This window comes from Dysidea avara, chromosome 6 (assembly GCF_963678975.1).
Source record: "Dysidea avara chromosome 6, odDysAvar1.4, whole genome shotgun sequence".
In the NCBI taxonomy this organism is placed as follows: domain Eukaryota; kingdom Metazoa; phylum Porifera; class Demospongiae; order Dictyoceratida; family Dysideidae; genus Dysidea; species Dysidea avara.
The window spans coordinates 16,063,775-16,081,373 of record NC_089277.1 but is presented as its reverse complement, the minus strand read 5'-3'; the positions used below and the strand labels follow the sequence as shown (position 1 = coordinate 16,081,373).

The 17,599-nt window shown below is 36.1% G+C and overlaps 2 protein-coding genes across 2 annotated transcripts in view; one reads left to right on the top strand and one right to left on the bottom strand.

Annotated features, from left to right (window-relative positions):
• Positions 1-1,169: 1,169 nt before the first annotated feature.
• Positions 1,170-17,599, bottom strand: part of LOC136258841 (uncharacterized) — a 61,925-nt gene continuing 45,495 nt past the window's right edge. Inside the window, exons 2-7 of the mRNA XM_066052193.1 lie at positions 2,226-2,294; positions 2,086-2,177; positions 1,859-1,979; positions 1,697-1,796; positions 1,584-1,642; positions 1,170-1,527 (exon numbers count right to left, since the gene is read on the bottom strand). Of these exons, the coding sequence (XP_065908265.1) occupies positions 1,375-1,527; positions 1,584-1,642; positions 1,697-1,796; positions 1,859-1,979; positions 2,086-2,132 (480 nt within the window). The 5' untranslated portion in view covers positions 2,133-2,177; positions 2,226-2,294 and the 3' untranslated portion in view covers positions 1,170-1,374. The remainder of the gene's footprint in view (positions 1,528-1,583; positions 1,643-1,696; positions 1,797-1,858; positions 1,980-2,085; positions 2,178-2,225; positions 2,295-17,599) is intronic.
• Positions 8,554-16,202, top strand: LOC136258818 (uncharacterized). Its single transcript, XM_066052166.1, has 8 exons — positions 8,554-9,218; positions 12,780-12,905; positions 12,953-13,080; positions 13,132-13,353; positions 13,661-13,894; positions 14,428-14,535; positions 15,324-15,510; positions 15,655-16,202. Exons 1-8 carry the CDS (start codon positions 8,572-8,574, stop codon positions 16,136-16,138), a joined length of 2,136 nt encoding a protein of 711 aa, XP_065908238.1. The 5' UTR covers positions 8,554-8,571; the 3' UTR covers positions 16,139-16,202.

Below are 17,599 nucleotides of genomic sequence, written 5' to 3'. Positions count from 1 at the left end.
AAATGGGAAAAGATACAACCTTTTTCATGATCTTGAAAATGTGCCGATTCTTTATTTTATTATTATTATTTTTTCACTGATCTAGAGAAAAATTTGTTGAGTTTATGGGAAGAAAAACCACATAGCCTTCCTTCCTATGTTACTGACCATGTCTGTCACCTATTTTTATATCCATATGTGAATGTTACCTCCCACTTTGAGACAATTTTGTACGTTCTCCAGCCATTGATTCAGTGAAATCCTAATAGAACACACACACACACCCATAAACAACCTCTAAGGAACCTACAGGAAAATCAATTGGAAGAATAACTTATGTCATTATGTCACTCACCTATTCCATGTGCTTGCATCCATTTTGAGGCAGTTTTGTATGTTAACTACCCATCGAGTCAATGAAATCCTAATAGAACACACATCGAAACACAAAAAATAATCAGCCACAGCCACAAAACAACTTTTAGAAGAAAATTTGGTAAGCCTAAACATGATTACTGATTTGATATATGTGTATAGTTGTTGCTGACTGTTAATGCCGATTAGCTACATGTAGTTATCCATAAAATGATATACAAATTATTATAAACTGTTGTAATTTTTGTAATAGAGATTACAGTAGGTTAAAGTATATTACAAGTGCTAAAAACAGTAACAAGCTAAAAGTCAAACAGCGAGCAAGTTATAAGCCCTTCTAGAAGTACTAAGGCATGTTAAGTCACCAAAATATTGAAATGATGTCATCAATAAATGGATACATAAAAAGATACACAAACTAGTGTAAAAATGAATTTTAAAAATTACAACATGGCGAATAGAGATTGCAGAAAAAACAACAGAAACAAGAAAGTTATTATATAGGTGCTAACACTGTTCATCAGCAAGATCAAGAAGTACTAAGGAATCTTAAAGCCGCAATTGTCACACATGAATCTCTATTTGCTAGCCAACTCATGTGTGACAATTGCAAGTGTCAGGCCGCATGCCTTAGTACTTCTTGATCTTGCTGATGAACAGTAGCTTACTTAGCACCTATATAATAACTTTCTTGTTTCTGTTGTTTTTTCTGCAATCTCCGTTCTCCATGTTGTAATTTTTAAAAATTTATTTTACATTAATTTATTATTAAAGCTGCCCAGGTAGTGGACACTAACAGTACATTGACACCAAGTTCATTATCAAGAGCTGAATACTCTATCATATTACAGTATTTTGACAGTATTACTTACTGTGTGGAAGTTGATTGTACCAATATACTTCACAAATATTATAGCTATGTAGTTGTTGTGGTCATATACACTATCAAATGAGATTTACATGATTATACATGAGTTTACTGCTAAAACTACTTGCAGCATACAGCTAATAACTACTACTTCAGTACTTCTCCTTAACTACATAAAACGAATCTTTGGAACAGCAGGGTCCAACAAAATCCACACTCTGTATATTAGCAGCCTCCAACTTGCTCTTAATCTTTCTGTTCACACAATCTAGGTGGTACCATGATGAGCAGTTGTCACACCCAATCTGAAATTTTTATAGATATAAGAATGATACATATGCAGCTACAGAAATCAACTTACCCAAATGCATTTCTTCCTAGCCTTACTTGAACAAGTTCGGCAATATTCACTAATGTCATCTGCATAATTAAAACTATACTAAAACTATGTAATATACAATGGTGTACACATACCAGAGTTACTTAGTATCATTTTAGCCATTTCTATTCTGGTATCAGAAACACTGTTGGCATCTAATGATAATGACGAACCATCCAAATATTGCTGAGCAAACTAAATAAGAATTAGGTACACTTATTATATTATGCGCATGAGCATTAATTAGCAAAATGTACCTTCATCACATAAACTCCACATGACGAGTTATCCTCTTGGAAGCTATGGGGAATTGATGTTACCTCCCAAGTAAACTTTTGTAGCCAGTAGCCACCATTGAGTTGATGGATGCTATATTGACTGGAAAAAAAAACAGACAAAAGCATTAAAGATAAGGCCAACATTTATTTAATAACAGTTTATTAATTCCTTTCTTCCTGTTATCTGTCTATTTTATCTGACTAACTTCCATTGTTTTCTAATCCTGTCTAGGACCTTTTGTGGAGTGTTCATGGCTGGATCGATATATAGGATCCGTCTCTGAAGTGGTTCTACAATCTATACCAAATTAAATAAAGAAAGCAGCACATCTTTCTGTATGCTGACCACTAAGATCCAGTGTTTCTTTTCAAAGCAGTAAGCTCCAATTAGAGCATTGTACTGGGAAACATCCACCTGCATGGAAAGTTTTGTTCAATCATCAAAATACAATGTATCTAAATAACTTACACAACTCAACACCTTCTGCCTGTGAATATACATTCCATTGCATATATCATTTACAGCAGACACATCCATCACATACACCTTTCCTTCCTACAGCCGTGTTATGTGAATAAAATATAATATTGTGATTCAAAAGCTCACCTTGTTGCTTTTACGAGTGGCAGCTAACATAAATGATGTAATCACCTGCAAAATTAATAAAGTTACCAATCAATAGACTTGTGCCAATTATAACAGCACAATAGCCTGCAAAAAGCATCCCAATGCAATAGAATGGCATTCAGATTGTGAATGATTGCTTACACCTAGAATAATCTTTTGGCAAGTTATAAAAACTTTGAAAGGTCCAACAGAGCAGTCATTTAACATTAGCAAAAAAATTCATATACATAGATATAGACATAAACATACTTCATCTGTGACCCATCCATTATCATCAATCAACGACAGTATACCATTATCAATGATTTTATAACTGCCAATTTTGGCCTCCAGTAACATCTGCGTCTTCTGTTTAATTCTTAGTATGCAACCTGTGGAGATATATGCATACACAAATTCATTGATGGCTTACACTATGTACCCACTCAACACCTTACACAATGTACATTTTAGAGACTATACAAAAATGTGTTAACTTAAATTTTCCAAAATAACTACATATACAAGAGATAATAATATTGATTCACTAACTGCTGAATGTGGTGTGGCATTGCTATTGGAGTAACTGTATATATGCTTCTAATACTGAACAGCAGCTTTAACCACCCTGTTAAAAATGCAAGCTAAAAGTTATTGATTCACATGCTCAATGGTTTTGTTAAGTTTTTCAGGATGCTTTTACTCATACCCTTCTTATGATTTTGATCAGCAAAACTTTATCTTGGGTGGAATAGAGCTGAGACTGACGCAGAGCCACATAATACATTTTATTAGCACAGGTTACATAGCCAGCACACATAATACACATTCTTCCTTAACAATTGATTTTGGTATTATGTACTTAGTTACCATTTTCCGGCTGGTACAGCAATGTGTCTGTGCTGTGTTAAATGATATATAGCATAGTGTCAGCTATGTCATGGAAACTGTATATTGTACTTTTTCAAATCAACACATTGCATTTTTGTAGTTTAAGCAAAACAATAGGGAAGGAAAAAGTGCAGTAAGCCCTACATGCATGTGTACTGTAGCTAGTACAATGCTGTATTTAGATGGGGTTTGAGGCTTGCCTAGTATGGCATACAGCTCATGGTTGAATACTAATAAAAATGTCTCAGCTGGCTATTGTAGTGATTTCAAAACTGGGAACCAGTAGCAACAGTCCTCCTATACATCACAGTATAAGTATGTGTAACTTATAGCAATTTTAGCAACCAACTCCGGCACTTGTAACGAGTAAGGAGCTCTTGGGAGACAATTAGCTCAATATTTGTATACGTACGTATGTGTATACTGTATACGTAGTATTAATAGCCTTGAATATATATATATGTGTGTGCCCATGTACTGTACATGCATATAATACACAAATACCATACCATCAATTGAAGCCTCCTTATCGATGGTTCTAAGCAATGACACTGATTGGTGTTGCTGTTCTAGCTTTCCTGTGGATGTTTCGATTCTTTGAATTGGCTTTATTATTGCCTTGCTATCTGGTTTCAATGATACAAACGTTGTCAAGTCTGCAACTTCAGTGATTTGGTCTATACATGTAAAACTGTAGCATACACACAAACATAATTTGAAATAGTATCTGTATACCTGGGATTTTCTTAGTAGATGGTGGTGATACTGGTGTAGCCTGCATTGGTGGTGGTTTAGTTTCAGCAGGGTCATGAAGTGGGGTGTTGTCTACTTCCTCACTGCTGATGATGTATGTGGTATTTAGGCACCTGATCGGTGAAACTGATCGTTCAGTTGACTTGCCAAACAAAGGCTCAGAGACTGAGCTAATGCTGCCAATTGGTGAGATTGTTTTATCTCTTAAGTCCAAACTGGCACCAAACAAAGGCTCAGAGAGTGAGCTAAAGCTACTGTGAGCTTGGCTGATTTCAGTATCAGCCAAGCTCACAGTAGTGATAATAATAGTGATAATGAAACAAGCATAATATTATTATTGCATGCTGTATACCATAGGAATTCTGGAAGGGCGGCAGTAGTTCATCCTGCATAATAGGGCTTGGTGTTTTATCATCTCCACAAAGCTCTGAAAGTTGCCTTAAGTCTTCGTATGGCGTGGGCGTCGATGATCTCGGGTGCTCGGCTTTAGGTGTTATGCTGCTTTCTGAAACTGTAATAAATATACTTCACTTTTTGAAAGAGCTTATACATGTATACAGTACCATGCACTGATTCAATGAATTTTAAATAGATATTCAATAATAACATAATGCATTTATTACATATAGTTATTATTCTTAACCATCATGTTGGCCACCTTATATTAATAAAGGTGGAAACTTTGATCTTACAAAATCTGCTCAGAATGTTATATATATATATATATATACATCCATCTGTGCATCTTTTTTATATATTTACCTCTTTCAACCAGCATTTGAATGATGTCCTGTGCAATCGCACTATGCGGAATTGTAATACATTTCCTCTGTCTTCCATTTTCTGATGGCTTTAACACTCTATCACTGTATCCCTCCCTAAGGAAGGGAAGTGAGGCTTTGATGTTTCCCCCAACTTCTTTGATGTTTCTTTTGAACTTGGCCTCATCCAAGCCTGTACAGTGACACTTGAGCAGTGGCAAGTAAATGGCTACTGATAGCCTGGCTGGATTTAACTTATTGGCAACTTGTGGACGGAGGAACCTTAATATCTGTTAACTAAACTTTAAGCACACCATATGTATAACAGATGTTTACCTCGCATGTTTCCAAATCTTCAATGTCATCAAGTATTTGATTAAGCGCAGACTGCAATGAACTCTGGGTAGGCTTTAGTAAGCTAGCCACTTCTGGAGCCCATTTCTGTACGAAGAATTGTGTTATCTCTGGAAATGCTATCACTTCTGGCAGTGAAATGCTGTTGCACAGCTACAGTATACACACACACATAGTAATATGTGTTCTTTAAATTTCTGCACTCACTTCTTCACCAATCCCTAATAAAAGAGCATAACTCTTTTGAACTCTGAAATCTACTTCAGGTAAGGCTGCGCAAACTAACGGTAGCAAGTCTTTGCTTATATGTGTTTGAAAGTGTGTGGCCTTTAGTTTATCCCCTATGCTTATTAGAATTCCAATGCTGCTGGATGCATGCTGACAAGCTATTTTAAGTGCATCGTCTTTTTCCTGCTGGCTCAATTCTACTGCTCCTTTAAAAAATGGAATATGTATTAATCGTGCAGCATTCCTAAAGGAAAAGAATCACAGGAGTAAAGCCACATATATATTTATTAAAAAACCAAACCTGGAGCTTTCAGCAAATGCCTTATTTGATGTGAACAAAAGGGAGGTTCGTGGAGTATTATTTCCTGAACTCAATGCAGCACCATTGAAGAACTGCACCGACAATGTTTCTATGCTGTTTTGTGAGTTTATATCATCAACACCAATCGGAATAGTAGTGATTGCTGCTCGTGAAACTAAAGACGTTGGGGAAGACTTTCCCACCCGAAAATGTACTACTGCAGCTCCACACAGGCTAAGTGCTGCCCGTAAAGAAGTAGTTTTCCCTTCAAGATTATTATTACATTCCATATACCGTTGACAGCAGCTGAATACTTACCTGTTCCAGGTGTCTCGCTGTATGCCAACACCATTGGACATTCAGCCTGCAATGCAATTAGTTCCTCAAAGTGCATTGCCATGCACATTCCACTTAAAACTTGAAAGAAGCTTTGAAAGTTATCACGAAGGCATTCTTTTGCTGCTTTCAAGAGATTTTGGATTCCCTTTAAGTACACAATTGTAAACATTGTAACAATGTTATACTCACAATCCTTATAAGTTTACTATATATGGAGCTTGAGATTGTTTTTGTGTCTGAATTAGGGCTTAAATTGGTTGTTATAATTATTGTGATAAATTATGTAACACTCGGTTTGTTTCAGTGCTTTTTATTAATGCAATCATACTGTAGATGTTACACTTGTTAGTGTACTTTTTGTACACATGATGTACACATGTACATGTGAATCACACAATTGCAGTAACAATGTGCTATTTTATTGTACACAGCATAGTGCACTTACACATGCAGAATAGCTAACTGCATTTTGTCACTTAAAGCATGATGTGCATGCATGTTGACAATTATAGTTAATTACACAACAGATTCTAGTTATACAGGGGAGAGAATATACACCTATAAATTAAGGACATTATGGAGTTACTAATGTCATGAAGCCTGTCCATGCATAGAACATAGCCTTAACACTTGAAAGTACCATTCAACCGACTTTTCTCTAATACAAGTAGAAGTGTGACTAAAGGAAAGAAGAACTGATTGCACAAAATTGTTTCAGAATCTGGACATAGTGTCTTGCCTTGTCTATATCATACTTTGTGAACTCTTGGTAAAAGTTATGACTTAACTACATGTAATTACTCTAATTATATGGCACAAACTTGTGTCTGCAATGATAAAGCAATCGGCAACGGTACAAGTCTTTGATCATCCACAGCATCTCTCTTTATTGCATAATCCTCATACCAATAAAATGGAAGGTTGTCTTTGTCAAGTAATTCTCCCTTGCTATTAATCTGTGTTTCAGGTCCCAAAACCCATACATCACTATAGGGTTGTAGTCCTAATGCTGAAACTAATGTTCTGCTCTTGAAAGAACTGCTAGCACGAAAGCTGCTGCATCGCTGGAAAATGTATCTGCTCCAGCTTTCGTGAAACTTCGAAGTGTAGAGGCATCCTCATTAGTGACGAAGCATCCTCTGTAATATAACATGCGTGATAACAACAAATGTAAGGCAATTAACAAGAGCCACGCTATAATAGATATAAAATAATATAAACTGATAGCTCAATCCACACTATGATTTTTAACATATGAATGAATTCATTATATGTTTCACCTAGAATTGTCCAGCCAGTTAAACAATATTTACAAACCTATACAGCCATGAGACACTCCTTTAAAGAGATCATATGATTAGATATTTTTCGGAGTTTTCAAAATTCCTGACCTACGCACAATATCTGTGGAACATCAAAACATTAATTTGTCATGGCCTTGTCTCATTTCTTTTGAGCAGTGGAGATCACAAGGTATAGTTTATGCTAAGGCATTTCCATGTCAGCAAGCCACAAACTAATAATACAATCAACACCTCTCTGTTTGCAAGTGAACAAAAGAGGTGTTGGGTAGGTCAGAAACTAATAATATTATCATACCAAGTTATCATACATACACTATCAATTTTTTTAGCTGAGTTTAAGTGGGGTATAGCTATATACAGATATAAATCACATTACATGCATGCGGTATCATGACAGATAGGTTCTGAAGCCAGGCATGCATACACAAAAGAGCCATGTATGCAACATCTAGCTATACAGCAGACAACCTATAGCTATACCCTGCACTGTTAAAATACCATACCTTTCGTCTCCATGGATAACTTTAATTTTGTATAAATCCGTCTAATTGAGTGTAGATTCCGGGAGGAGATGAGATAGCGCTAACTACCTCAAAGGAATAATTTGTAAACTGAATGAACTCTCCATTCTTGTTTTCTCCCACTTGACCATCTACCGTCACCAGTCTTCCACTCACAGTCGTTCGAGGCATTTTTCCACACTGCGTTAACGTTTGACACTGCAACTATAGGCGACAGTTCAAGAAAATGCAAATGCGCATGTCCAAGGTAAGTATGAAAGACGCATGCGCGATCAATACTCACGTGCCCGTGTACATGTATACAGGAAATTGCATTGTCTTTGCAACTACCGGCCATGCGCGGTTTGAGCATGCGCGTGTTTTGAATAATAAAATGCGTGCAATACAGGGTTTTGGTATTTGCTAACTATTGATGATCCTACCATTCCTGGTATACTTGCCGTAAAAGTGTGTATAATTCCGGTTATGCAATGATTTAACTGACGCGGAATTGAACGGCTTCGATACCTTATACCCGGTATTGCGCGCGTTTTATTATTCAAAACACGCGCATGCTCAAACCGCGCATGGCCTGTTGCAAAGACAATGCAATTTTCTGTAGTACATGATTGTATAATTTAATACACCTGTAATATGTCAACACCGTCACGTCGTGGGAAGAAGCGAAAGTTAACTGCTGCGTTAGATGCATTGTCTTCCAGTGGATATAAAGATGGAATGGGCTCCAGTCAGTCGGGAAAGTCTCTAGAACCACTAGACTTGATCGATAAGAAAACTGACGATTTACCCGCCCCGGCGAGTCAGAGCAGCAGATGTGATGATTATACAGAGCAAGAATCATTGGCAGTGAAAACTATCGCTCCCATAGTTTCAAGCGGGTTAACTGTTTTAACAGTTCAAGCAATGAACTTGGTGCCTATATCTTTTTTGTCTCGTCGGATACACTACATTTCCAACGTCATTAATAATTCCATGAATACAATGTACAGTTGTGAACAGGTGGCTGAATTAGTGCGAAAAGTCGAAGGAGTTATTTTTAATGATGTAGTTGGTATGGTTAATTTCCAAACTCCTAGAGTGGAAGTTTTATGGAAAGTGACTTTAGCAACAAAAGTTGCTCATACTGCTTTCTTGGGACCTCCAACTATTAAATGTTTAGTCTGCAGCAAAGGCCTTTCGATTCATAATGATCCATCAACAGTTATCTTGTTTGGGTTACATGGACCACTTCCTGCAATTAAGATCACTTTAAGATGTGACAGCTGCATGATAAACTACAGGTATGTTGCTACATCTGATCAAATTATGCGTGCAGCATGCACTGTAAAATAAAGTATATGCATGCATGTGTCTGACACATGCACTCATCCGTGTTGCATTCAGCAATATAACCCTACCCGACAACTTGATGTGTGCAGCTAGTTATATTGCAATATTTTTGGTGTGTCAACATATAAATTATACTCACTGCATGCATGTACAGTGCATAGGTGTTGTTTTTATATAAATCAAGGTATAGCTATATATAACATATGAATATAACATGCATGCATGCATATTATGTTACGGACTGGTTTCTACACTGGCCAGCTGGTTTACAAACCGGATTCACATTTCCATTCTATGTAAGGCCACATAAAGTTAATTTTAGTTTCTCATCCTCCAAGCAACCAAATAATAGTGCGGGCAGGCAGGTTTTTATATTATTTATTATTGACTGCATGGATAGCTGAATTAACCAGCTAAATTGAGTCAAAATTCAATTTTCTAATGTTGCCCCAGCTAATAACCAACTTTATAAGGTGCTGAATGGCTGCACTCAGCCAAAAAAGTAGTGCTGCAAAAACTCTAGATGCGGTAAGGAAGACAGCAGTGCGGACGGGGATGAGAAACTAATAATTAACTTTTTGTGGCCTAATAGAAAGGTTTAAAAACTTGCACTAGGAATAAGGATGAAATCTCTCACGAGGCTGGGACTTCATCCTCAGTCTTATAGATGTACCACAAAGAGACTGGAGCCCCTCACTCATATTTTAGTGGGAGATAAGCCCTTCTACATGTGAAGATCAAGGTATCTTATAGAGCAACCAATTATGCTAATAGAACAGTCAGTTACTCTGTTAGAGCATACATTCAGTCCAAACAGCCATTTATTCAAAGAAGGCTTCTAATTGTATTCAAAGTTTAGTCGAAATTGCTACAAGATTCAATTTCTGGCAGTAAAATTTTCCTGTGCATGCCTAGACAAGTTTAACAGAGTATGTTTTGCATGTAAATGTGTGCAAACATTATATAATTAGTCATTGTTCTTAGTCCCCTCAACTTTACAATTTATAGCTATGCTCTTGTCCTCAGTCATTGGTAGGAGTCCATTTGAGTGCATGCATGGTTTGTGAAAAAATGCCTACATATGTGGAGAGTAGATCGAATCAGGGAATATGGAAGATCATGCATTCAGTGCCTGAAAGACTCAGTGAATTTTAAATAAGAGTTTAAATGGCTAAAAAGAAAAACTTGCTATCATACAGTACGGTAGTAACTGTATATTAGGGATCACCAAGGTTTGGGGTTTCTTGCCCTATAAATATCACCCAAAACCAGCCTAATATTAACTTTCTGAAAGATTAGCAGTATTGGTTAGGCATAACCAAGCTCAAAAATGTCTTCAGATCAACTCTAAAACGTTCCATCAAGTTGCTACGAAATTTTAAAAATTTCGTATTTAACCGAATTTTCTACTGACTGACTAACTTACTAACTTACTTACTTACTAATGCCTTCAGACAAGCGTAACTCGATAACGGCTAAGGCTACAGGCCTGATTTCTTCACTGTTCAACGTCGCTTCATCCCAAGACGTGCCTTTTCACCAACCGCAGCAGCTACAATGCATGCATCATGGTGCTACCTTTGTCCTCCTTAAAGATCCTTTGATTTTCAAGTGTTATGGCTTCAGTGCAAGATCTAGGCGTTTCTTACAGTATTCTTTGCTTGAAACGTTATGTAGGTGTTCAACATACCAATAGCCTCGCTGGTAGCTAAAAACAGTGTTACACTGACTGACCGTAATAATCATAGATATTAGAGGCGCGTAAAAGCGCTTTAATAATATCTATGCAGTAATTGACTGCAGGGGAGAGGAAGACAACAGGGGATAGGAAGAGGACTGGGGAGAGGTAGAGGACGGGGGAGAGGTAGAGGACGGGGGAGAGGTAGAGGACGGGGGAGAGGAAGAGGATGGGGGTGAGGAAGGATTCAAAGGGGTAGAGACTATGATGACCAGCAACGATTTACATTTTCTATAACAATTAAATAATCTGTGTTACGTCTTGAATGGTATAGCTACACACTTTGCAAACTGCAAGACTGCATGGTCTAGCACCGCACTATACATAAAATAAAAATGGCTAGTAATCAGTGTGCCGGCATGCATGTACAGCCAGGTATTATGCATGGATAATAGTCATACTGTGATTGCGGGCAGCTATACAAGAGACTTAATATCATCACTTGTACTGTATGCCTATGTTATATCATGCCTTTGAAATTCATCATGACAATGCTGATTACTGATTTCCTATATTTAACACTTCTTTAAAGGTATCCTTGACTGCAAGTGCTATAATGCTCTCTGTACAGTCAGCAAAACCATATGCATGCATACTTGATTATAATACTGAAATACATTTATCTAAACTTGTTAACACTATTAAATGAAAAGTTTAATTTTATAGAATCATATAATTATGTTTTGCAACAATTTGCTGTATCAGGCTTCTGGGACCAGTAGCATCCTCCTTATATGTGCAGCATTCTGCAATATTTCCATGCTACTATGATCCGTGTGGCTATACTGCATGTAGAAAGAGAAAGTATACAGAAACGATATCATACAGTACAATAGTAATGTATATCAGTTAGGGATCACCAACGAGGTTATTCACTAATTATCATTGTTTCAAAAAAAGTAAACAAACAAGTATAAGCAAAAATTAGTAATTTTACATCCAATTAGGGATCATAGTAATAAAAAGTAAAGAAACAAGGTGGTTGCCTATATGCCTGCAGATATACTATAGTGGACATTTAATCCCTAATTCAGTCTATAGCTGTACAACAGAGGTTCTGAAGACTGAATTACGGATTAAATGTCCACTATAGTATATCTGCAGGCATATAGGCAACCACCTTGTTTCTTTACTTTTTATTACTATGATTCCTAATTGGATGTAAAATTACTAATTTTTGCTTATACTTGTTAAATATATCAGCTGTGCATGAGTATACAGGAAGCTAGACTGAGTGAAAGTTATCCTATATAACATTCCTTCGACCACTCTGCAATGGCAAGGAATTCATGAATTCCACCCTGGAGAATAATTTATATATACATTTTTTGCATAATATGATTTTCGAAGGAGCTATAGTATGTCCACGTTGAGCTGGATCCTCAAAAACATTTAATAACTCAGAAATGGAATTGGTCATATCCTTGAAATTTGGCACATTTGTAGTGCTCCCTGACCCACTAAAAAATATTTCATAGTACGATATACTCAATATTACCTTCATCAAGGGTAAATATGTACTTACTTGCTCAGCTTTTTTAGTCCTTATTATGGAGTTTTTTTCTATTACATCATTATTTCAAAGAGTTTATAAGTGGTAAGAGCATCTTTATATCAACACATATGAACTGTCTATTGCTAATGTGATCTCAAAGATCCATTACAAATGTATGTACAGCCTATGTATAGATAGTGGCAATAAGGCACTGCTCCTCACTAATTTACATTGTTGTATACTGCAACTATGATCACATTGGCTATATGTGTTATGTAGATATGACCAATTTGGTGGGAAAGCACTCAATGGCTACCACTACTATGATTCTCCAAGGCCGTATATCAAAGCATCACGTAGTGTGTACCTTTGTAGAGATCTGTACTGTCATTTGGTTGCTGCTGCGTAAGTTGCCCATGCAGTTCATCACCATAAATCTTATGACCTTGCAGACATCACACCTGGTGCTCCTTTGAAGGTGCTGCTGAAAGCTACAATGAGGGAATCAGAGAGTCATTAACTGCATCAGTGTTTCTGAATTATACAAAGGAGTTCTTTACACATTGTCCACTTAGAAATGGTAAGAAATATTAATGTAATTATGCTATGTTTGTTGACACAGCAGTTTTAGATGTGCCTGAATCAGAGGTTTGCACACATGAGCTTCATCGTAAATCAGTGGCAGAAGCATTCTGGAATGCAGAAATTGAAAATGAGCTCAGGGAGGAAGGGAAAATTGGATATATATTTTCATCACTAGATTCTAGAGAAGAACTGATGGATGCCATTGATGAAGAGAGAGCTAGTCATCCATATGTCCATACCAACTGCACTGATGAATGCAAAAAAAGAGGTATGCATCTTGTACATTACAAGCAAGTGTACGGAGCTTAGAAAAAATATTATTTGTAGAAAATGCACAAATACATACACGTGCACATAATATTTGTACACACACTCCCTAGTATCATAATACAATGGCATTTAGTGTAGCAAGCTACTGGTGTTCTGACCTTCACATGTACCATTATCAAAAACCATTGCATAACAAATGCATCATGCTAATTAGAAATTACTTTTGCATAAGTTCATGGATAGCCCTGCATGCCTGGCAATATAATATTATATAGCCAGCTGATTTTCATTTTCTTTTAATATAGGCTGTGGGAAATTGTATTCCTTTGATGGAAACTGGAAACTGAGATATCCTGTATGTATGTACCGGGTACATAAGGAAGTCACAGGATTTTCTCGTCGACTACGTTATGTTGATACTTGTCCGAATGAGCCCAAATTCGGCCATGCTTTTTGTGAAATCCATTGCACTGAAGCTGAAAAGAGTAATATCCCATCAAAGCTACGGGAATATTTAAGATATTGTGGAGTTTTGAAAGGTACATTTATATCTCATTGCAGCTACCATCCAGTAAGCTGTATGTAAATCAAAACAGGTATATTACAGAAAAAAATCTTTTGCACAAAATACATGTACATCCTTCCGATTAATTTAATATATTAACATACTTGGTTTTTATACTGCAAACATTATTGATTCTGTGTATATAGCACAAACTGTTTTCTTATGACTGGGATTGAGAGTAGAAAGCATGTGACTGATATAAAATGTCTAGCTTTGCAAACCTTATAACCATCTTAAGATTCCAAATAGTGTGATAAATAATCTATGCATTGCCGAAGCACATGATAAGGTGCATACAACCCATCTATCATATCTCAGCATTTATGCATGTTTGCTCACTCTGAACATTGCATTAGACAACTGAGTGTATGAGCAATGAAAGGGTGACACATTAAGTGATTTAAGTGTCATGATACTGTGGTCCAGTAAATTTTAAATTTTAGCTATGGGACTATGTCATCATGATATCAAATACCTAGGTGTTGTATAACTTGCTTGCCCTCACAGACCCAGATGATGATTCTAGTCCTAATGCTGAAGAGATTAGTAAGCTGGATAATGCAGAGAAAACCTTGTCTACAAGAAGTTCAGTGTCAAATGCTTCAGACTGCCAAGGTAAGTTATATTCAGTGTACTTATGTTGGAGAGGAAGACAAATTATCTGAAATTTGACACCCTGTGAGAATTGAGTCTTTTTGAGAGTCACTCATTTTGCAAACAAATTCTGATAATTGTAGGATGAAAATTTGCAAGGAACCATGAAATTTGTCTCTTGAGAATTTGTACAGGTACACATCGGGAGCCCATAGCCCGGCCGGTCCAGTGTTGGCTGGACCACTTTCAACAACTTGTAACTGAAAGTTGTAAAAGATCGCGTTACTGTAATAGAGCAGGCACTGCAAATACTCTAGTATAACGTTTAGTAGAATATAATGACTGATATCGCTGTATATTTCTGTGCTACTTCCGTAAATCACTAGCTTGCATGATGTTGCAGGGACATTAATTTTGCATTGATTACTTTGATGGGCACAAAATGCTGAATGGAGCTTCCGTGCCATTTAAAGCAATTAAATATATACTTCTTGGAGAAATATTGACCCCCAGACCCTCTATAGCTTTGAACACTTATATTAGCGGTATGCATGGTGTGTGTATCAAGCAATATCAAATTGATGAATGTGCATGATTACAAATGACCTTTATAAGAGTGGATTGACAAGGCTCGAGCCCTGTACAGACATGGTAAATTAGTCATGAACTTGCTACTGCTGTTCTGGCTTTTACTTATAGTTTTGGGCCATGGGAAAATCTAGGTTAATTGTTAATTAATGGAAATAAGAAAGTAATATAAAACAGCGTCATTGGTCTAGGTTAATTATTAATTCATTTCTTATGCATAGGAACAGCGTCATTGCTTGCATCACATCCAGAACTGATCAGAGAATTAGATGAAGAAAATGAACTTGATGCTAAGCCTGAATGCAACAAGGACACTGGTGCCAAGAAAAAGTTGCAAAAGTGGAGCTGTGGTCATTTTTTTGTTGTTCGGGGTGGTGGGCATATAGACATGTGGCAGCCATTGTATGAGTAAGTTACTAACTAGATTTACCATTTGTGAATGTGATAATATTGTGTGAATGTGAATGGTCCTAGAATTTATAGACAGTTGTAGTGTATAACTTCCTATTTAGAATAAATGATACATTTTAAGTGTCCTGTATAATTATACAGATCTGAAGGACCTGCACAAGTATTTTTAATTATTCTATCCTGGATGGTATCAGCCTTGGGGAATCTTACCAGAGATGAAAGGAAAATGATCACATTGTTCTACGACAATATGTGTCACATTGATTGCTTACATGTTGCAAGAAATCCCTTGCCTTTGCCCGGAAATTTGAGTAGCCTTTGGCTTGATGTTTATAAAATAATAGATTCACTGCACATCAAAAACCATCGAGACAGGAAGTGCCATGAGAAATACCATCCGAAATCTGTCAAGGATCACAATGAAGCCTATAATACAATGAGCTGTGAGCAGACGTTTGCCTGGATTTCTCGTTTTAAGAAAATTGTGTGCTCTATGGGAAAGAGGCACCATCACTTCTATCTTCATAGAATGGTAAACGACGGAATAAGTATATTGCATTTTGTTATCAACATGATAAGAACCCAGTACAGCCAAAACTTCATTAAATGTAGTAACCTTATATAATTATTTGTTAATTGCAATTACTTTACATTTCAATCATTGTGATTAAATGTCATTATCTGCTTGAAAGGAGTGCACCAAACAGATATTTGAAGCATACATTCTCATCAGATTGATCATGCATGCATGAAGTACATTTTTCAGTTATATTTTGTCTGCTACGTATATTGTTGTTAAAAGGCAGTGTCGAGCACAAAGCATAAAGATGCTGCTATTTTCATTACAGTCAATAACCTCCCAAGCTAAACTTTAAGGATAAAGCTTATGTACTGGCAAATCAATGAATAGCTAGTAAACCATCAGCTACTAAAGTTCACTGTTACATATATTTCCCAGCTTCTTAATTGGAGACATGTAGTAAGCATGCAAGTATGCATGTACATATTATAGATATGGGATTTATGGAATACAGCTAGCCCAAATATATTTTATCCAGTTGTATGAGCTACATGCTTTCTACATGGAGTACACTATATACAGATTTTAAAATCAGTAACTAAATTCTGGCTATATAACAGTTTTGTGAGATGGCAGAATTGGTAGAAAGCTAAAGATCTTAATTGTAATTGGTAAAACAGAAAAAATAAGCAGCTAGAACCAAATACAGTGTATATACTTTAAATAAAAAATTAATTATACTTGTAATTCATCTTGGCTGACACAGTCAATTGTCTAATAACAGAACAAACCCACTATCAGAAATTTTGTAACTTATTGAAGAGGTAACAAAAAAATGAAGAGCTCTACCATTTAAACAATATTAAAAGTTGATCTACACAAATTGGCTTAGGCTGCTTAGTCTATTAGTTAATAGATACAAATATATATGACATTTATTTTAGGTTGCCACTATTAAATATTTCTAGAAATGTGTGGCCAGATATCTTCATACTGGCTTAAATTTTGAGTAAAACAGTGATTATTCTTTACAGCAGGCTATTCAATTGAACTAAATGATTTTCATGACTCTGCCAACATGGCTTTTAATTGAATATAATTTGTACAAGACTTAGTGATCAGTTTAGTCACTGAAAATAAATTACAAAGCCGTATTTATTATACACATAATTACAGTGCAAGTTTAAAGGCTGTAACTATCAGTAATGTTCATAAGCTATAGTCATTTTAGTGATGTTATTTGGTCTCTTTATTGTTATACTTGATTAAATGTGTGCTTGCCATACAAATCTTTCTTAATTTAATTGGTGCTAATTTCTGGGGTATGCATCTAAGCTAAGAGCACATACACATTGGTCTACATAAAAGTTAATTGGCTTGAAAATTTAAACTGTGTATTTACGTTGGGCCCAGCCACATATTATAACAATTCCACAAAGCTATAACATCCTTTGTGACTTTATTAACTCCCAAAACCAGCCTAGCAGAAACTATATACTCTTAGCAGCAAATTAATTTCAAAATAAAAATCATGACATTACCAAAAATCTAGCACACATAATGGTT